Here is a 21,577-nt window from a genome sequence, read left to right on the forward strand (position 1 = left end):
AACGCGTATGTTCCTCTCTGACCTTTTATTGAGTGCACCCTTTAAGCAGTCTAAAGTTCCTTAAGGGTGCTCAGAGGTGGCAGTGCTTGAAATAACATTGCCACAAGGATTTAGGTTAAGGGCTGTGCAAGGTTTACAAAAGGAGGCAGTGTTATTCAAACTGCAACTCACCAATGAATCATGAAATCAATTTAGTAAGCTTCAAATCAGCATCTGAAGAGAAGAGAAAACAGCCAGCATCACATGTAATAGGGGTAAATATTGTTTTGTGAATCTTGCTTCAGTTACATGTGTGTATTGGATCATAAGATGAACTATATTTCCTACTGTGAGTCATAATGGAAAATATTTGGAAGACACTGCTGTAAAGGACCCACATCTATAACTGAGATTATACGGTTTCATGTTACTCTCTATGGCTTAGACTTTAGTAAAGTCATGTTTAAATTTCATCCTTATCTTCGCTGTGATTAAAGCATGAGGGCTTATTTCCATGCTTGAACCAAGGAAAACAGCCCCCTCCTGTGGCCAGCTGGAGTGATAGATGTAAATAAAATGAGGGGTTGCCCAAAGAAGGGCAAATGTCTGGAAGAATTTGTGCTGCGATATGTAATTCTTCCCATTTGGAGCTTTCCCCCATGTACTGTTACCCTATAAAATTGGTTTCATTTTATAAAGGGAATCTGGCAGCTTCCTTATTTCCAACCTACTGCTCCAAATAGCTAAGGTGTGATAAACTGACTACAAGTGACAGAACTCTATCTAAATTGTTTCTGCATGGCTAAGGGTCTCTTATAGGTAGGATGACTAAATGTAGACTTTATCTTCCAAATGGGACACTATGGAGATGAGCGGTAGCATTTATAAAATAGGACACTGGACTAGTAGGTGTAAACTGAGACTGTCTCAGGCAAGCAGCCTTGGGTGATCACCCTTCTCACAGGGAATGAAGAACACCACTCCTCTTAATGGCACCTTCTTGTTTTTTAGGGTCTTACTGTTTTACAAATGGTTGAAATGAACAAAAACCTAAGCTCTGGATAAATAGATGACAATGATATTGAATAGCTTCTCTTTAGCTATGGAAAGTGAAAGAAACAAAACAACAGAATATCAAATATTAATTAATGTGGTTTTAAAAGGAATTACATGATGATGAGAGATGAAGACTTACCTTCCTAATTAATTTTTATGTAATTAATTTATTTAATTAAAGTTAATTTGGTTTGCTAGCTTCACAATGATTAAGAGTTAGGAGTTGAAGTAAGAGAGGAAGTAGGCCCCAAAAATATTGAGTAGTAGGGGGAAGATCGGCTGGTATGGAAGCATTTGCTAAAGGTAAGCTAAGTAAAAATAATTAAGATGGTCTTATTTTTTAATTTATTTTTTAGAAACTTAAACTATGCAAAAAATGTTTTGTTAAGAATGAATCAGAGTATATAATTTAAATAAAAATTGTTTAGAGTTTAAAATATAATATAGCATTCTCTGACTCCACCTTATAAACTGCTTTTAATTTGAAATTACTTTGATTTCTTATTTTCAAATAAACTATTAATAATATAATATCATCTCTGGATATTATAGTCTCTAGAAGCAGAGCAGCAAAACCTAAACTCACCTTGTCTTCATACGTTCTTTTGGCTTCCCTTAATTCAGAATGTAGCTGAGAAACAGTAGATTCCAGATCGCTGAGCTGACGCATACACATAGAATTTTGGTTTCTTGCTTGCTCTCTAGTTTAGAAAGGGAATAAATGCAAATAGAAAAGTAAAAATAAGTGTAACACCTAAGAGTATTCTAGCCTTTTGACACTACCACTAGTTATTTTATATGGCATTTTTAAGCCAATAGTCTTTTATTTTCCAAAACTGACTCTCAAAAGCATCAGCTCAAATACATTGTTAACTACTGAAGCTAGGTGACAGCTGTATAGGAGTGCATTACACTATTTTCTCTCTACTTTTGTATATGATAGAAAAATGTCCATATAAAAAATTTTAACAAACTCAAAATTATTTGTACGCATATGCACATATTTTATTTCTATACATTCATATATATCATACACACACACACATGCACACTGATATGGTTTGGCTCTGTGTTCCCATCCAAATCTCATGTCGAGTTGTAATCCCCACGTGTCGGGGTGGGACCTGGTGGGAGGTGATTGGATTGTGGGGGCAGATTTCCCCCATGCTGTTTTCACGATAGTGAGTTTTCACAATATCTGATGGTTAAAAAGTACAGCACTTCCCCCATTCCTGGTCCGCCATGGTAATATGTGCTTGCTTCCCCTTTGCCTTCCGATTGTTAGCTTCCTGAGGCCTCCCGGTCATGATCCCTGTTAAGCCTGTGGAACTGTGAGTCAACTAAACTTCTTTTCTTCATAAATTACCCAGTCTCAGGTAGTTCTTTATAGTAGCATAAGAACAGACTAATACAGAAAACAGTACCAGGAGAGTGAGGGCATTGTTATAAAAATACCTGAAAATGTGGAAATGACTTTGGAACTAGGTAACAAGCAGAGGTTGGAACAGTTTGGAGGGATCAGGAGAAGATAGGAAGGTGAGGGAAAGTTTGAAACTTCCTAGAGACTTGTTGAAAGGTTGTGACCAAAATGCTGATCATGATATGGACAATGAGTCCAGGCTGAGGTGGTCTCAGATGGAGATGAGGAACTTCTTGGGAACTGGAGTAAAGATCACTCTCATTATGCTTTAGCAAAGAGACTGGCAGATTTTGTCCCTACCCAAAAGATCTGTGGAACTTTGATCTTGAGAGAGATAATTCGGGGTATCTGGCAGAAGAAATTTCTAAGCAGCATCAACATGTCACCTGGCTGTTTCTGAAAGCATACAGTCATATGTATTCATAAAGAGATGGTCTGAAATTGGAACTTATGTTTAAAAGGACAGCACAGTGTAAAAATTTGAAAAATCTGCAGCCTGACCATGTGGCGGAAAAGAAAAACCCATTTTCTGGGGAGAAATTCAAGCTGTGGGCTGCAGAAATTTGCATTAAATAAGGAGGAGCTGCAAGACAATGGGGAAAATGTCTCCGGCATGTCAGAGATCTTCCAGCAGACCCTCCTATCACAGGCCCAGTGGCCTAGGAGGAAAAATTGTTTTGTGAGCCAAGGCCCTCCCAATTGCTCTGTGCATCCTCGGCACATGATGTCCTATGTCCCAGTTCCTCCAGCTCCAGCCATGGCTAAAAGGGGCCAAGGTTCAACTTGGGCCATTGCATCAGAGGGTGCAAGCCCCAAGGCTTGGCAGTTTTCACATGGTGTTGGGCCTGAAGGTGCACAGAAAGCAAGAGTTGAGGTTTGGAAACCTCTGCCTAGATTTCAGAGCATGTATGGAAATGCCTGGATGTCCAGGCAGAAGTCTGCTGCAGGAGTACAGCCCTCATGGAAAACCTCTACTAGGGTAGTGCAGAGGGGAAACGTGGGGATGGAACTCCCACACAGAGTCCCCACTGGGGCATTGCCTAGTGGAGCTGTGAGAAGAGGGCCACTATCCTCCAGACCCCAGAATGATAGATCCACAGACAGCTAGCACTGTACATGTGGAAAAGCTGCAGGCACTCAATGCCAGCCCATGAAAGCAGCCATGGAGGCTGTACTGTGCAGAGCCACAGGGACAGAGCTGCCTAAGGCCTTGCGAGCCCACCCCTTGCATCAGTGTGCCCTGGATGTGAGACATAGAGTCAAAGGAGATTATGTTAGAGCTTAATGATTTAAGGAGTGCCCCACTGGATTTTGGATTTGCATGGGGCCTATAGCCCCTCTGTTTTGGCCAATTCCTCCCACTTGTAACAGAAGCATTTCCCAATGCCTGTAACCCAATTGTATCTTGGAAGTAACAAAATTGTTTTTTAATTTACAGCTCATAGGTGGAAGGGACTTACCTTGTCTCAGATGAGACTTTGGACTGTGGACTTTTGAGTTAATGCTGAAATGAGTTAAGACTTGGGGACTGTTGAGAAGGGATAATTGTATTTTAAAATTTGAGAAGAACATGATATTTGGGAGGGGCCCATGGTGGAATTATATGGCTTGGCTCTGTGTCCCCACTCAAATCACATGTTGAATTGTAATTGCCATGTGTTAGGGGAGGGCCATGGTGGGAGGTAACTGGATCATGGAGGCAGATTTCTTCCATGCTCTTCTTGTGATAGTGAGTTCTCACAAGACCTGATGGTTTAAAAGCATGACACATCCCCACATTCTCTCTCTGTTCTGTCATGGTAAGATGTGCTTATTTTCCTTTTGCCTCTGTCATAATTGTAAGTTTCCTGAGGCCTCCCAGTCATGACTCCTGTTAGGCTGATGGAACTGTGAGTCAATTAAACTTCTTTACTTCATAAATTACCCAGTCTCAGGTAGTTCTTTATAGCAGTGTAAGAATGGACTTATACAAATACATAAAACAGCCAATCCCAGGAGCCCAGAAGTATTGCAAAAATACTTCTTATATGGTCAGATAATATTATCTATGTTAAATAATATTTTCTGTTCACTTAAATGTTAGAAAAAAAGTTTTACTTCCTTTTTTTTTTTTTTTTTTTTGAGATGGAGTTTTGCTCGTTACCCAGACTGGAGTGCAATGGTGCGATCTTGGCTCATTGCAACCTCCACCTCCTGGGTTCAGGCAATTCTCCTGCCTCAGCCTCCCGAGTAGCTGGGAAAAAAGTTTTACTTTCTTATGAAATCTTACTAAGCAAATTCTAAAAGATTATAGAACAGAAAGTTAATGAAAATAATATCTCTAAAATGAAGATGAATAACTAACAGTTTCAAACCACATACTGAATGATTTCCATTTGACTCTGGATACTATTGGCTTGGCTTCGAGCACTGCTGGCTTTCTCAGTAAGTCCTGTTATTTCAACTTCATGTTCACTTATTAACTGCTCAATCCTATAAAAGAATGTGGTAATTGTTATTTGGTACAGAAGATTTTCCAGACTATGAATTATTTTTAAAATTAATGATTTTCAATACTCTCAAATTTAGTATTTTGCTTTGCTTTTGTATATGCTACTCTTTTAATAACAAGTGTCTACAACAGGTCCAAAATCCTTTATCTAAACCTTTTGGGAGCCAGCAAGTTTTGGAATTCAGATTTTTTTTGATTTTACAATGGTGATAAATTGCAAGTACTATATATTATATGACACCCCCAGTGAGATCTAGGGAAGTGTCCCATTAATCAAACATATTATGAATGCAACAATTTGTAAATATTCACACTAAATCATAGACTATAAAATGGTTTACATTAGCTCTGGTCAGGTTTTTCCAACAAATGAGTGACAAAAACTCTCTCCTTCACCAAACTTTAGTCCGTCTTTTGAGGCCTCTTTTCAACTAGGCCTCAACCTTTGGCCCGCCTAGCCCATACTTAGCAAGAATCTTCCCAAGTCAGTTTAGTCCTCCTACCCTCTATATCTCATCAAATTCTTCATGCTCTGCCCTTGATATCTAAGCCCTTGGCCTGTCTTTAGCAAGAATCCTCCTACTCTTAATGCCTTTTCTTAGTAATTTTCCATCCATAGATCCCCTCACCCTGCCCCTTGACTATAAATCCTCATTTGGCCTTGTATTGGGAGCTGACCTCAATCTCTCTCTCCTATAGCAATACTCCTATTGGAATCATCTCAAATAAAGTCTTCCTTACCATTTTAACAAGAGTCAGGAAAACAAAATTTTAACATGAGTTTCCTATAAACTTACGAAAAAAAACTCACGTGTTTCAGAGCTGTTTAGATTTTGGAATAGTGGCTGAAACACTATAAAACTGTGGTTTAGTTTCACTATGTTTTTCCACACCTCAGTCAGAAACCTACCTATCTTGATGTTGTTGTAGAAGTAGCTCTATTTTGTTCTGTGATTCAGATTTCAGTGCTTCAAGTTGATCCTCTACCTGGTTTTTAAAAAGGGACACTGATTTAGTTACTGGTAAATATGACTCTTGGAAAATCTAGAGATTTTCAACTAAAGGAATGCTTTAAATACAAATAGAATTATAAAATCAGATACATTCTATCCCTATATTTTATTAGATATTTTACTTTGTCTATACTCTCATGAAGCTATACAGGTAAATCAAGCTAGTTCCTATCATGAGAGATTACTGTGGAATTAACTTCTGTTATTTCAGAAAAATGAGAACTTGGCTTACTTTTAAGATTTAAAAAAATTATATATCTAATGTTATTCTCTTAATGCATTTTAATATAAAATTACAGTAGTGTTCTCACCACTTACTGGAAATATCCTCCCTTTAAGATAAGAAATCTCTGTGTCTAATTCTCTTAGGATTTTACTAATAGCTGAACCCAAGCTGCAGAAGTGCAGAGTAGATACGCTGTCATGTTCATATATTTTTTTGCCTGAGGCTTCTTCAAAGTCAACTAGGATTGACCGGATTTCTTGAAGCACTCCCTCATGACTAAGCATCATTTTTCGTAATTGCTCTATCTGTGTATTGCTATCTTTCAGCATGTCTTCCTTAAGGCATTTGGCAGCTTCAAGTTCATGAACTGTATTTTGAAGCTGATTTCTTAAATCCTCCTGGGACTGACTCTCCCTTCGTCTATGAAATAAATGAAAGAAAATAAATAATATTGATAAAACACATATTCACACAAGTAGTTCTACTACAAAGAGTAAAACTTTAAAATAATTTCACATAACAAATCCCAACCTGATGTCAGCCATAGCATCTCTCTCCATTTGCATCTCCTGAAGTTTTGTTTGCAAATCAATGACTGACTGCCTCAAATAAAATTTTTGTTTCTCATGCAATTCATTGCTCTGAAAAAAAAAGCCATCCGAATCAATCTTCATTAGAGCTAGTAACTTCCAAAAATCTATATATATTTTCAATGTATCTTTATGTCTATGTCCTTCCCTCACTGCTGTAGTTCAAAGCCTAATTAATAATTTCTCACTCAGATTACTAGAATACCTTAACTAGTCTCCCTGTCTCAAGCTTGACACCTTTTAATCCATTCTCTACTTTACAAGCAAAACACTGCTTCTAAAACAAATCTGACTTCCAGCTTAACATGGAGATAGGAATAAGTTTTTTATATGAAAACATGAGAATTAGTTGACATTCTATACATAGAAAAGTTAGCCCCTACCTCCTACCCACTTAAAATACCTGGCAGCAGACACCACCACCCAAAATTCCAGGTGTCTAACTATAGAGAAATACACAAAGATTTCTAAGATCAGGCACTGAGGGATCTCCCAGAATAGAAGATGGTCCAATATTACAGTTGATGTCGTACCTAATCCTCCTAAAGCAAAGCCATCAAGTTCTGCCCATGAATGGAAAGTTTGCCATCAGCCTGAATATGAACAGAAAACCAAAAACCAGTGAACACCTGAGGAAAAATACCAAAGTAATAAAAAAAGAACCAGAGGAAACAAAGAAAGATAATGCAAAGAATGAAAGAACACTTCAAAAACGTGTATTTTCAGAGAAATTCAAGAGACATTATCAGCATAAAGCAAGAATAAAATGCTATGCTAAAGAACTGATCAGAGGAGAAGGGGTCATGGAAATTAAAAATATGGTTGTAAACAAAAAAGTTCAATTCAATAAAATGTTGCAAGTCAAGAAGTGTCCTCCAAAGGTAAAAAAAGTAGACAAATTTTTGAAAGAAAAAGTAAGAGATTTAGAGATTTAACTGTGGTGAAAATATGTTTCTAACAGGCACTTTGGAAAGACAGAACTGAAAAAACAGAAGAAAGGAAACTGTCAAAGAAAAAAATGCAACTGAATTCCTCCAAACTGAAAGGCACACATCTACAGAACAACAGGTCTACTGAGTCCCTAGCATGGTGAATCAAAAAACAAAAATTCGGGGGGAGGATCCAAGATGGCCAATTAGGAGCAGCTGAAGATTGCAGCTCCCAGCAATAGTGCAGAGGGTGAGTGGACGCCACATTTCCAGATGGATTTTTATTGCCCACAGACCAGGAGATTCCCAGGTGGAGGAGCCCCATGGGTCACCAGCGCGGCTGTTTTGGCTGGCGCGGCAGGTCTCCACACAAAATACACAGGTCCAGGCACCATTTTAGCTGGCAATTGGAGCTCTTGGGAGACAGAGTCACCCATTCAAATGATAAAAAGGGGACTGAAACAGGGAGCCAGGCCAGGAGATTCCCAGGCAAAAAAGTGCCAGGAATCTCCACGCAGCTGTTTTAGCCAGTGCAGTGAGACACCGCATGGGAAATCACACAGACCCCAGCGCCTTTTTAACAAGTGACTGGAATGCCTGGGAGACAGAGTTGCCCATTCAACTAAAAAAAAAAAGGAGTCTGAGGCAGGGAGCCAGGTGATCAGGCTCAGCTGGTCCCAACCCAACAAAAAAACTGCAATTGGAAACACTCTGGATTGAGAGTTTCATGGCAAGCACAGCTGAACCCGGGATGGTCCAGCTCTGTTGCGGAGGGGCGTCCGCCATTACTGAGGCATTCCATCACTACAGAGGTAGTCTGTCATTGCTGAATGCTCTGAATGAACAACGGAGCTCACAGCTCAGCACTTGAGCTCCTATAAGGAGAGACTGTCTCCTCAAGCATCTCCCTGACCCCTGTATATCCAAAGAGTCACCTCATAAAGGAGAGCTCAGGCTGACACCTGATGGGTATCCTTGTGGGACAAAGATAGCAGAAGAAGAAGCTGGCAGCAACCCTTACTGTTCTGCATCTGCTGCAGGTGATCCCCAGGCAAGCAGGACCTGGAGTGGACCTAAGCAGTCCTACAGCAGAGGGGCCTGACTGTTAGAAGGAAAACTAAGAAACAGAAAGAAATAACTTCATCATCAACAAACTGGACGTCCACTCAGAGACCCAATCTGAAAGTCAACACGTACAAAGACGAGAGGTGGATAAATCCATAAAGATGGGAAGAAACCAAAGCAAAAAGGATGAAAACACCCAAAACCAGAACGCCTCTCCTCCTACAAGGAATCACAACTCCTCACCAGCAAGGGAACAAGGCTGGATGGAGAATGAGTGTGATAAATTGACAGAAACAGGCTTCAGAAGGTGGGTAATAAGAAACTTCTCTGAGCTAAAAGAACATGTTCTAACCCAATGCAAAGAAACTAAGAACCTTGAAAAAAGATTTGAGGAAATGCTAATGAGAATAAACAGCTTAGAAAGGAATATAAGTGAATTGATGGAGCTGAAAAACACAACACGAGAACTTCGCGAAGCATACACAAGTTTCAACAGCCGGATTGACCAAGCAGAAGAAAGGATATCAGAGGTCGAAGATCAACTCAATGAAATAAAACGAGAAGGCAAGATTAGAGAAAAAAGGGTAAAAAGGAATGAACAAAGTCTCCAAGAATTATGGGACTATGTGAAAAGACCTAATCTACGTTTGATAGGTGTACCTGAATGTGATGGAGAGAATGAATCCAAGCTGGAAAATACTCTCCAGGATATTATCCAGGAAAACGTCCCCAACCTAGCAAGGCAGGCCAATATTCAAGTCCAGGAAATACAGAGAACACCACAAAGATATTCCTCAAGAAGTGCAACCCCAAGGCACATAATCGTCAGATTCACTAGGGTTGAAATGAAGGAGAAAATGCTAAGGGCAGCCAGAGAGAAAGGTCAGGTTACCCACAAAGGGAAGCCCATCAGACTCACAGCAGATCTCTCAGCAGAAACCCTACAAGCCAGAATAGAGTAGGGGCCAATATTCAACATCCTTAAAGAAAAGAACTTTCAACCCAGAATTTCATATGCAGCCAAACTAAGCTTCAAAAGCGAAGGAGAAATAAAATCCTTTACAAACAAGCAATTATTCAGAGATTTCATCACCACCAGGCCTGCTTTACAAGAGCTCCTGAAAGAAGCACTAAACATAGAAAGGAACAACCAGTACCAGGCACTCCAAAAACATACCAAATGGTAAAGAGCATCGACACAATGAAGAAACTGCATCAACCAATGGGCAAAACAGTCAGTTAGCATCAAAATGGCAGGATCAAATTCACACATAACAATATTAACCCTAAATGTAAATGGGCTAAATGCCCCAATCAAAAGACACAGATTGGCAAATTGGATAAAAAGCCAAAACCCACCGGTGTGCTGTATCCAGGAAACCCATCTCACATGCAAGGATACACAAAGGCTCAAAATAAAGGGATGGAGGAAGATTTACCAAGCAAATGGAGAGCAAAAAAAAGCAGGAGTTGCAATTCTCATCTCTGATAAAATAGACTTTAAACCAACAAAGATCAAAAGAGACAAAGAAGGACATTACATAATGGTAAAAGGATCAATGCAACAAGAAGAGCTAATGATCCTAAATATATACGCACCCAATACAGGAGCACCCAGATACATAAAGCAAGTTCTTAATGACTTACAAGGAGACTTAGACTCCCACACAATAATAGTGGGAGACTTTAACACTCCATTGTCAATATTAGACAGATCAACGAGACAGAAATTAACAAGGATATCCAGGACTTGAACTCAGACCTGGACCAAGCAAACCTAATAGACATTTACAGAACTCTCCACCTCAGATCCACAGAATATACATTCTTCTCAGCACCACATCACACCTACTCTAAAACTGACCACATAATTGGAAGTAAATCACTCCTCAGCAAATGCAAAAGAATGGAAATCATAACAAACAGTCTCTCAGACCACAGTGCAATCAAGTTAGAACTCAGAATTCAGAAACTAACTCAGAACCGCACAGCTTCATGGAAACTGAACAACTGGCTCTTGAATGTTGACTGGATAAACAATGAAATGAAGGCAGAAATAAAGATGTTCTTCAAAACCAACAAGAACGAAGATACAACATACCAAAATCTCTGGGACATACTCTGGTTTCTCTTCAAATCGTACAAAATCTCTGGGACACATTTAAAGCAGTGTCTAGAGGAAAATATATAGCAATAAATGCCCACATGAGAAACAAGGAAATATTTAAAATTGACACCCTGTCGTCAAAATTGAAAGAGCTAGACGAGCAAGATCAAAAAAAGTCAAAACCTAGCAGAAGACAAGAAATAACTTAGATCAGAGCAGAACTGAGGGAGATAGAGACAGAGAAAACCCTTCAAAAAATCAACAAATCCAGGAGCTGGTTTTCTGAAAAGGTCAACAAAATAGCAAGATCGCTAGCCAGATTAATACAAAAGAAAAGAGAGAATATTCAAATAGATGCAATAAAAAAACAATAAAGGGGATATCACCACAGATTCCACAGAAATACAAATCATCATCAGAGATTATTACAAACAACTCTATGCACACAAACTAGCAAACCTGGAAGAAATGGATAATTCCTGGACACTTGCATCCTCCCAAGCCTAAACCAGGAAGAAGTCAAAACCCTGAATAGACCAATAACAAGGGCAGAGGTTGAGGCAGCAATTAAGAGTCTACCACCCAAAAAAAGCCCAGGTCCAGATGGGTTCACAGCCGAATTCTACCAGACATACAAAGAGGAGCTGGTACCATTCTTTCTGAAACTATTCCAAACATCTAAAAAGAGGGAATCCTTCCCAAATCATTTTATGAGACCAACATCATCTTGATACCAAAACCCAGCAGAGACTCAGCAAGAAAAGAAAACTTCAGGCCAATATACATGATGAACATAGATGCAAAAATTTTCAATAAAATACTGGCAAACTGATTGCAACAGCACATCAAAAAGCTTATCCACCATGATCAAGTAGGCTTCATCCCGGGGATGCAAGGCTGGTTTAACATACGCAAGTCTATAAATGTAATTCAGCACATAAACAGAACCAAAGACAAAAACCACATGATTATCTCAATTGATGCAGAGAAGGCCTTTGACAAAATTCAACAGCCCTTTATGCTAAAAACCCTCAATAAACTAGGTATTGATGGAACGTATCTCAAAATAATAAAAGCTATTTATGAAAACCCCACAGCCAATATCATACTGAATGGGCAAAAACTGGAAGCATTCCCTTTGAAATCCAGCACTAGACAAGGATGCCCTCTCTCACCACTCCTATTCAATATAGTATTGGAAGTTCTAGCCAGAACAATTAGGCAAGAAAAAGAAATAAAGAGTATTCAATTAGGAAAGGAGGAAGTCAAATTGTCTCTATTTGCAGATGACATGATTGTATATTTACAAGACCCCATCGTCTCAGCCCAAAATCTCCTGAAACTGATAAGCAACTTCAGCAAAGTCTCAGGATACAAAATCAATGTGCAAAAATCACAAGCATTACTATACACCAATAACAGACTTAAAGAGAGCCAAATCAAGAACGAACTGCCATTCACAATTGCTATAAAGAGAATAAAATACCTAGGAATACAACTAACAAAGAACATAAAGGACCTCTTCAAGGAGAACTACAAACCACTGCTCAACGAAATAAGAGAGGACACAAACAGATGGAGAAACATTCCATGTTCATGGTTAGGAAGAATCAATATCGTGAAAATGGCCATACTGCCCAAAGTAATTTACAGATTCAACGCTATCCCCATCAAGCTACCAATGACCTTCTTCACAGAACTAGAAAAAAACCACCTTAAACTTCCTATGGAACCAAAAGGGAGCCCACATAGCCAAGTCAATTCTAAGCAAAAAAACAAAGCTGGAGGCATCACACTACCGGGCTTCAAACTATACTACAAGGCTACAGTAATCAAAAGAGCATGGTACTGATACAAAACAGAGATATAGACCAATGGAACAGAACAGAGGCCTCAGAGGCAACACCACACATCTACAATCATCTGATCTTTGACAAACCTGACAAAAACAAGCAATGGGGAAAGGATTCCCTGTTTAATAAATGGTGTTGGTAAAACTGGCTAGTCATGTGTAGAAAGCAGAAACTGGACCCCTTCCTGACACCTTACATTAAAATTAACTCCAGATTGATTAAAGACTTAAACATAAGACCTAACACCATAAAAACCCTAGAAGAAAATCTAGGCAAAACCATTGAGGACATAGGCATAGGCAAGGACTTTACAACCAAAACACCAAAAGCATTGGCAACAAAAGCCAAAATAGACAAATGGAACCTAATCAAACTCCACAGCTTCTGCACAGCAAAAGAAACAGTTATTAGAGTGAATTGGCAACCAACAGAATGGGAAAAAATTTTTGCAGTCTACCCATCTGACAAAGGGCTGATATCCAGAATCTACAAAGAACTAAAACAGATTTACAAGCAAAAAACAAGCCCATTCAAAAGTGGGCAAAGGACATGAACAGACACATTACAAAAGAAGACATACATGAGGTCAACAAACATATGAAAAAATGCTCATCATCACTGGTCATTAGAGAAATGCAAATCAAAACTATATTGAGATACCATCTCATGCCAGTTAGAATGGCGATCATTAAAAAATCTGGAGACAACAGATGCTGGAGAGGATGTGGAGAAATAGGAACACTTTTACACTTGGTGGGAGTGTAAATTAGTTCGACCATTGTGGAAGACAGTGTGGTGATTCCTCAAGGACCTAGAAATAGAAACTCCATTTGACCCCGCAATCCCATTACTGGGTATATATCCAAAGGATTATAAATCGTTCTACTATAAGGACACATGCACATGAATGTTCATTGCAGCACACTTTACAATAGCAAAGACCTAGAACCAACTCAAATGCCCATCGATGATAGACTGAACAGGGAAAATGTGGCACATATACACTATGGAATACTATGCAGCCATAAAAAATGATGAGTTTGTGTCCTTTGTAGGGACCATGAATGAGCCTGGAAACCATCATTCTCAGCAAACTGACACAAGAACAGAAAATCAAACTCCACATGTTCTCACTCATAGGTGGGTGTTGAACAATGAGGACACATGGACACAGGGAGGGGAGCATCACACACTGGGGTCTGTTGGCGGGAAATAGGGGAGGGACAGTGGGGGGTGGGGAGTTGGGTAGAGATAGCATGGGGAGAAATGCCAGATATAGGTGATGGGGAGGAAGGCAGCAAATCACACTGCCAGATGTGTACCTATGCAACAATCTTGCATGTTCTTCACATGTACCCCAAAACCTAAAATGCAATAAAATAAATAAATAAAAATAAAAAATAAATTCATACCTAAGCACACTAGAGTGGCATTTCAGAGACAAAGAAAAGGTGGTAAAAATGAAATTCAATTAATTAAAAAATAAAAAATCATCTGCAAAGGAACAAGAACCAGATAAACATCTTCTTAGTAGCAATACTGAATGCAAAAGCACAATATCTTCAAAAGATTGAGAGAAATTACTTTCAACTTTACTGAGCCAATCAATCAAGTATGAGTATAAAATAGAGTCATTCTCAGACATGCAAAGATTTATAAAATGTATCTTTTTCTTAAGAATTTAACACTTTCTTAAGAATTTAACAAAGACGTGTTTTTACTAAATGAAGAAGCACACTGATGGTGCTCTTCTGAAGAAATCTAAAACCTATCAGTGTGCAGATAGTTTTTAAAATTCGGTCTTCCTATTGAAAATATTAGAAAAATCAATACTGTTAAAATGTCCATATAATCCAAAGCAATCTACAGAGTCAATTCAATTCCTATCAAAATACTAATGACATTCTTCACAGAAATAGAAAAAACAATCTTAAAATTCATATGGAATCACAAATGACCAGAATGGCCAAAGCTATCCTAAACAAAAAGAATAAAACTGGAGGAATCACATTACTTGACTTCAAATTATACGACAGAGCTACAGTAACCAGAACAGCATGTTACTGTCATAAAAACAAACACATAGACCAATGGAATAGAATAAAGAACCTATAAATGAATCCACTCACACACGGTGAACTCACTTTCAACAAAGGTGCCAATAACATACATTAGGGAAAAGACAGTCTTTTCAATAAACGGTACTGGGAAAATTAGATATCCATATGCAGAAGAATGAAATTAGATCCCTATCTCTCATCATATTTAAAAATTAAATCAAAATGGATTAAAGACTTATATCTAATGCCTCAAACTATGAAACTATTATGAGAAAACACTGGGGGAAACTCTCCAGGACACTGGTCTGGGCAAAAATTTCTTGAGTAATACCCCACATGCACAGGCAACCAATGCAAAAATGGACAAATGGGATCACATCAAGTTAAAAAGCTTCTAAACAGCAAAGCAAACAATCAATAAAGTGAAGAGACCACCCACAGAATTGGAGGAAATGGTTTGCAAACTACTCATTTGACAAGGGATTAATAACCAGAATATATAAGGAGCTCAAACAACTCTAGGAAAAAATCTAATAAGCCGATTTAAAAATGGGTAAAAGATCTGAATAGACATTTCTCAAAAGAAGAAATACAAATGGCAAACACGCATATGAGAAAGTGCTCAGCATCACTGATCATTAGAGAAATGCAAATCTGAACTAAAATGAGATATCAACTCCCCCCGTTAAAATGGTTTTTATCCAAAAGTTTGGCAGTAACAAATGCTGGCAAGGATACGGAGAAAAAGAAACCCTGTACACTGTTGGTGGGAATGTGAATTAGTACAACCACTATAAAGAACAGTTTGGAGGTCGCTCAAAAAACTAAAAACAGGGCTACCATATGATCCAGCAATCCCACTCTTAGGTATATACCCCCCAAAAAAGGAAATCAATATATCAAAGAGATATCTGCACTCCCACGTTTGTTGCAGACTGTTCACAATAGCCAAGATTTGGAAGCAACCTAGGTGTCCATCCACAGACGAATGGATATAGAAAATGTACTTATAAACAGTGGAGTACCATTTAGCCATAAAAAACAATGAGATACTGTCATTTGCAACAACATGGATGGAACTGGAGGTCATTATGTTAAGTGAAATAAGCCAGGCACAGAAAGACAAACATCACATGTTCTCGCTTATTTGTGGGATCTAAAAATCAAAACAATTTAACTCATGGAGACAGAGAGTAGAGGGATGGTTACCAGACGGTGGGAAGGGTAGTGGGGGAATGAGGGGGAGGTAGAGATGATTAATGGTTACAAAAAAATACAATGAATAAGACCTAGTATTTGATGGTACAACAGGGTGACTATAGTCAATAATAATTAAATTTTCAAATAACTAAAAGAATATAATTGGATTGTTTGCAACGCAAAGTATAAATGTTTGAGAGGATGGGTACCCAATTTTCTATCATGTGATTTTTACACATTGCATACCTATACCAAAATAGCTCATGTACTTCATAAATATATATACCTAGTACTTACATATAAAATTTTTGTTTAATTTAAAAAAAAGAAAGAAAATAGAAAACAGTGATTCCTGGAAACCATGGATCCAACCTGGAAAGTAGAGGCACGAGTCTTAGGAAAAGAGTTATACAAAAGACCTATTGAGAAACTAATCTAGACTGGGCAAAAGGTCAGAAGACACTTGGAGTGTCCTGCATCAAAGGAGGATATAGAAAACCTATCTGACAGGCTTTTTTCTAATAAGGATATGATAAAGGCAAATAGTATAAAGAAAAAGAAAGGCAATTAGGAACCCTAGGAAAAATAAAAACCTACACAAGAAAGGAAATTTACTGATTTAACACATATTTATTGAAGGCCAATAAAATGTTACATACTCTTTTAAGGAATAGACATAGAAAACAAATTGAGATACTGTTCCTTCTCCTCACTGGTAACTCTGTGCTTCCTTTGTCTACATATACATCTTCATTAGTGTATTTATCATAAGGTAATGCCACTGTTTATATGACAAGCTCCCATCTCAGACTATGAATTCCTTGTAAGTCCTATCTGAGTCATTTTTGTATCCCTGTACATAATATACTAGGGTACATAATTTTCAGCAGTTAATAAAATTGTAGAGTTTTTTTTCCTAAAAGTGCATACACAGTCTGACGAGTTAGAACAATGTGGTAATGAGTAAAATTAGATGTACTAAATACTACAATAAATGTGCACAGATGGCAGTAAGCGTACAGAGGAGAGCATACCTAATGTCATCTACAGGAAAGGCTTCACAGAAGAAAATGCTTGGGCTGTGTCTTGGTGCGTAATAAGAGTTTGCCAGGCAGACAAGGTAGAGAAGAGGAATGGCCTGAGCAAAGGCATGCAGGTCTGGAATAACCCGGTATGTCCAGGGAAGAGCAAGTGGCCTGATATTGCCAGAATAGGACCTATGGAGAATAGGTAGCATATGAGGCTAAAATGTACCAGGGAGAGGTTAGAGCATGAAAAGCTTTGTATGTGATCATAAGGAGTTTGACTTTTAGATTGTGAACTACTGAGACCCAATATGTAATTGTAAAAATGCATTGATTCTACATAATGTCCACTTGAAAATTTTGGCAAATATACTTATAGATGCTATTTAGCCATAATGTATACACATACATCAAAAAGCCTTCCCTCTATCATTGCTTTGCAAAGAGAAATCAGGTATGATAGGATAGCAGGTCTACCCAAATTATTAATTATAACTGCAGATAAATGCTACTTACTATAATTTTGAGTTATTCAAGTTTCATTAAATTTTACATCAAGAAACCAAGGTGTTTTGAATAATTATTAACAAAAATAAATAAATATGTAGACTTTTCATTAGCCCAATTTTAATACTGAAAATAGAAGGCACAGGTCAAATTAACAAATTTAACCAATAAACCCACTGTTGTTTTTTCTCCCAATAAGTTGTATAACTGGCTTTAAAACTGCATATTGGCCCTCACAGTTGTCCCCCAAATAGCATCAGGTGCTAGAAGAGAAGGCAACTCACTTCATCTAGTCTTCTCTGCAAATCTTCGACTTGATGTGAATACTCCTCTGAAACACGTTCAATGTGTTCCTTTCCAGGATATGGGATGATTTTTCTATGAGAATCAAGTTCCACTTCATATTTAGAGATAAAAGGAATCCGTGTCAAAGTCCCAGTTGAAGATGTGTTTTTAATTATTGTACCGTGAATAGATGACACAAAAAATGGACTTGAAGAACCTAAATATTAAAGAATTCATTAATTAACTTTTAAAATTTTTTTTTAGATGAAGTTTCGTTCTTGTTGCCCAAGCTGCAGTGCAATAGTGCAACCTTGGCTCGCTGTAACCTCCGCCTCCCAGGTTCAAGCGATTCTCCTGTCTCAACCTCCCAAGTAGCTGGGATTACAGGTGCACGTCACCATGCCCAGCTAATTTTTTTATTTTTAGTAGAAACAGGGTTTCACCATGTTACCCAGGCTGGTCTCGAACTCCTGACCTCAGGTGATCCTTCCACCTCAACCTCTCAAAGTGTTGGGATTACGGGTGTGAGCCACTGCACCAGGCCCATTAATTAACCTTCTCATAATTTTGTGTACACTTTATGCTAACTGATTCCCTTATTAAACCCTGAAGAAGCTCAAGGTCTCGTGGGAAAAATACGCAAGTGAAGAGATAAAGCAATTTTCGCCTTAAGCTGGTGCTGTAGCAGGATGAGACTGTTAGGGGCCTTCTTGGGAGAGAGTGAATGTATTTTGCATGTGAGCGAAATGCATTTAATTTGTGATCAGAAGGCAAGCTGGTGGGGGTGGTTTTAAAATACGTCCAAAAATTATTTGCTATTACTCCCTTGAGGAGGGTAGAGGTTAATTTCCCTCCTCTTTGTAAGAAAGGGGAAGGAAGAGGGGCCGGGCGCAGTGGCTCACGCCTGTAATCCCAGCACTTTGGGAGGCCGAGGCGGGCGGATCACGAGGTCAAGAGATCGAGACCATCCTGGCCATGGTGAAACCCCATCTCTACCAAAAATACAAAAAAAATTAGCTGGGCGTGGTGGCACATGCCTGTGGTCCCAGCTACGTGGGGGGCTGAGGCAGAAGAATCGCTTGAATCCAGGAGGTGGAAGTTGCAGTGAGCTGAGACTGTGCCACTGCACTCCAGCCTGGCAACAGAGCTAGACTCCGTCTCAAAAAAAAAAAGAAAGAAAGAGGAAGGAAGAGTATATGTGTTTTTAGCATTTACTTAATTGCAAAAAGAAAAACTGGAAGAATAAAACAGAAACTCATAAAAGCAGTTATCTATGGGGTATAGGAATAGGTGGAAATAGAGTGGTATAGATAGGGATGGAAGCAAGACTCTATTTAGAGCATACTGTTCACAAAGTTTTTATTTCTGAGCCATGTAAGTGTTACACTATTCAAAAATAAAATTAAAAGCAAAATGAAAATAAGTTAAATACTAACAGAAACAAGTAAACCTAAGTAAGTAAGGAAATTGGTAACCACCTCACAGAGAAAAGAAAATTGTTCCTTCAAATGACATTAGAACACAGTGTTAACGTTAGAACACTGTACAACCAGCCTTAGCTACTTAGTAAGTTGTTAATGTTGGTAGTGTTGTTATAATTCTGAAACTAGTTCATGTGTATTGTAGAAGAGAGAAAATGAACAAATGTACTGAAGTCTTTGGAAATTACAGTTTTCACTGTAGGAAAGACACAAATATGAATGATAAGGAAGAACTCTATGGTATTGGATTTGAATTTGAGTTATCAGTGCTTATAACTTATGATTTTTAAAAGTCAGCTTCCAAGCTTTATTCACTGAAAGGTCCTAGACACAATGGCACCTCAGTAGCAATATGCATGCCAGATCTTGATTTCTAAATACGATTCCCTCCTAAAAGGAACAAGTACTTCCTAGCAAAATGGTTGATTCCAGGTCTGAGGGAACAGGCAAAATACAAGGTGAGCCTGAAACATTTTGATGTGCCAGAAAGCAATAAATTGAGGTCATGCCTTTAAAAAGACATAGGACCCAGCTTTAAGAGGCTGGTCAAATTTGACACAACTGAGAATCAAAAACAGTAGTGACAACAGTGCATCATAGCACTTTGAATTAAAAAACAAAAGATGGTTCTATAATGATAATAGGGAAAGCTTTTTTATTCCTGAAGAATATCAGCTAATAAATAACTATGATAAAATTAGAAAATCATCAACGTAACAGTTGATTTAGGCAAAGATCTTTAGTTGATGCTAATGCCATTGAATGAAGGATTATTTAGTAGCAGGAGATTCACAAGGTTTCAAAAGATACACTATAGATTACATATTAATTATAAAGGGGGAAATGTAACTTTAAATTAGTGGGATGTGGCATTATGTGTTCCCTGGTGTATGCTGTAAAAGTATACATCACTTGGCTGGGTGTGGTGCCTCACACCTGTAATCCTAGCATTTTGGGAGGCCAAGGCAGGCAGATTGCCTGAGCTCAGGAGTTCAAGATAAGCCTGGGCAAAATGGTGAAACCCATCTCTACTAAAAATACAAAAAATTAGCTGGGCATGGTGGTACATGCCTGTAATCTTAGCTACCTGGGAGGCTGAGGCATTAGAATCCCTTGAACCTGGGAGGCAGAGGTTGCAGTGAGCTGAGATCATGCCACTGCACTCCAGCCTGGGTGACAGAGCAAGATTCTGTCTAAAAAAAAAAAAAAAAAAAATATGTATATATATATACACACACACACACACACACACACATCATTTATGTAAAACTCTTGTCAAATGAGTTTAATCTAAATCTGAATCTTCCATCACTGGAAGACATGAAAAAATTTTTTTAAATTCTAGAATGGGGACAGTCTATGATACATACATTCCATAATAGCTGGTCTGAACTCTTAAAGCCAATGCCATGAGAAACATGCAGAGAGAGAGAGAGAGAAAGAAAGAAAGAGAGAGAGAGAGAGAGAGAGAGAGAGAATGGTTGTAAATTTAAAGACAATAAGGATATCAAACAACCAAATACAATTCATGATCTTTGACTTGCTCCTAGATTAGTAAAAATACCTAAGACTTTTTGGGAGGACAACTGGAGAAATTTAAATATGAACACATTAGATGATACTATATTGGCAGTATTTATCTTAGATACAATAATGTGATTTGTAGGAAATCATCCTTATTCTTAGGAGATGCACATTCAAGTTTTAAAGCAAGAATCGTGATGCTTTCAAGTAATTTTCAGATAGTCTGGCAAACGGAGATACATATTACAGGTATAGAGATAAAGCAAATATGACAAAATGTGGAAAACTGGTGAATCCAGCTGGAGGGTATATAAAGTGGTCACCATATTGTTCTTTCCATTTTTCCTACAACTTCACAAGATTTCAAAATAAAAAACTGTTTAGGAGGGGGACAACACACACTGGGGCCTATTAGGGGTGCAGGAGGAGGGAGAGCATCAGAATACATGGCTAATGCACACAGGGCTTAATACCTAGGTGATGGGTTGATAGGTGCAGCAAACCACCGTGGCACACATTTACCTATATAACACACCTGCATGTCCTGCACATGTATCCCGAAACTTAAAATTAAGTTAAAAATAAATAAATAAATAAAAGCTGTTCATTGGACTTAGCAAAGAGGGGGAATCTGGCCACGTTGGCCAGAGTGATTTCATTGGAATACTGGGCTCAAAAGCTGTAAGGCAGTAGCTTGTAGAGTGAATGGATGGTGAAGAAATGTAGCTAGGTAATACAGATTTTTCTTTCAGAAAGCAGGGCTATG

At 38.3% G+C, this 21,577-nt stretch overlaps 1 protein-coding gene across 2 annotated transcripts in view; it reads right to left on the reverse strand.

Moving 5' to 3' along the window:
* Positions 1-21,577, reverse strand: part of CCDC158 (coiled-coil domain containing 158) — a 94,456-nt gene that overhangs the window by 69,793 nt on the left and 3,086 nt on the right. For both annotated transcript variants that reach the window (XM_012446995.3, XM_064364509.1), the window contains exons 2-7: positions 17,806-18,023; positions 6,717-6,826; positions 6,278-6,605; positions 5,857-5,933; positions 4,817-4,927; positions 1,622-1,736 (exon numbers count right to left, since the gene is read on the reverse strand). In XM_012446995.3, coding sequence (XP_012302418.2) covers positions 1,622-1,736; positions 4,817-4,927; positions 5,857-5,933; positions 6,278-6,605; positions 6,717-6,826; positions 17,806-18,023 — 959 coding nt within the window. The remainder of the gene's footprint in view (positions 1-1,621; positions 1,737-4,816; positions 4,928-5,856; positions 5,934-6,277; positions 6,606-6,716; positions 6,827-17,805; positions 18,024-21,577) is intronic.

This window comes from Aotus nancymaae, unplaced genomic scaffold, assembly GCF_030222135.1.
Source record: "Aotus nancymaae isolate 86718 unplaced genomic scaffold, 86718_ANA_hifiasm-v0.15.2.pri h1tg000006l, whole genome shotgun sequence".
Classification (NCBI taxonomy): Eukaryota; Metazoa; Chordata; class Mammalia; order Primates; family Aotidae; genus Aotus; species Aotus nancymaae.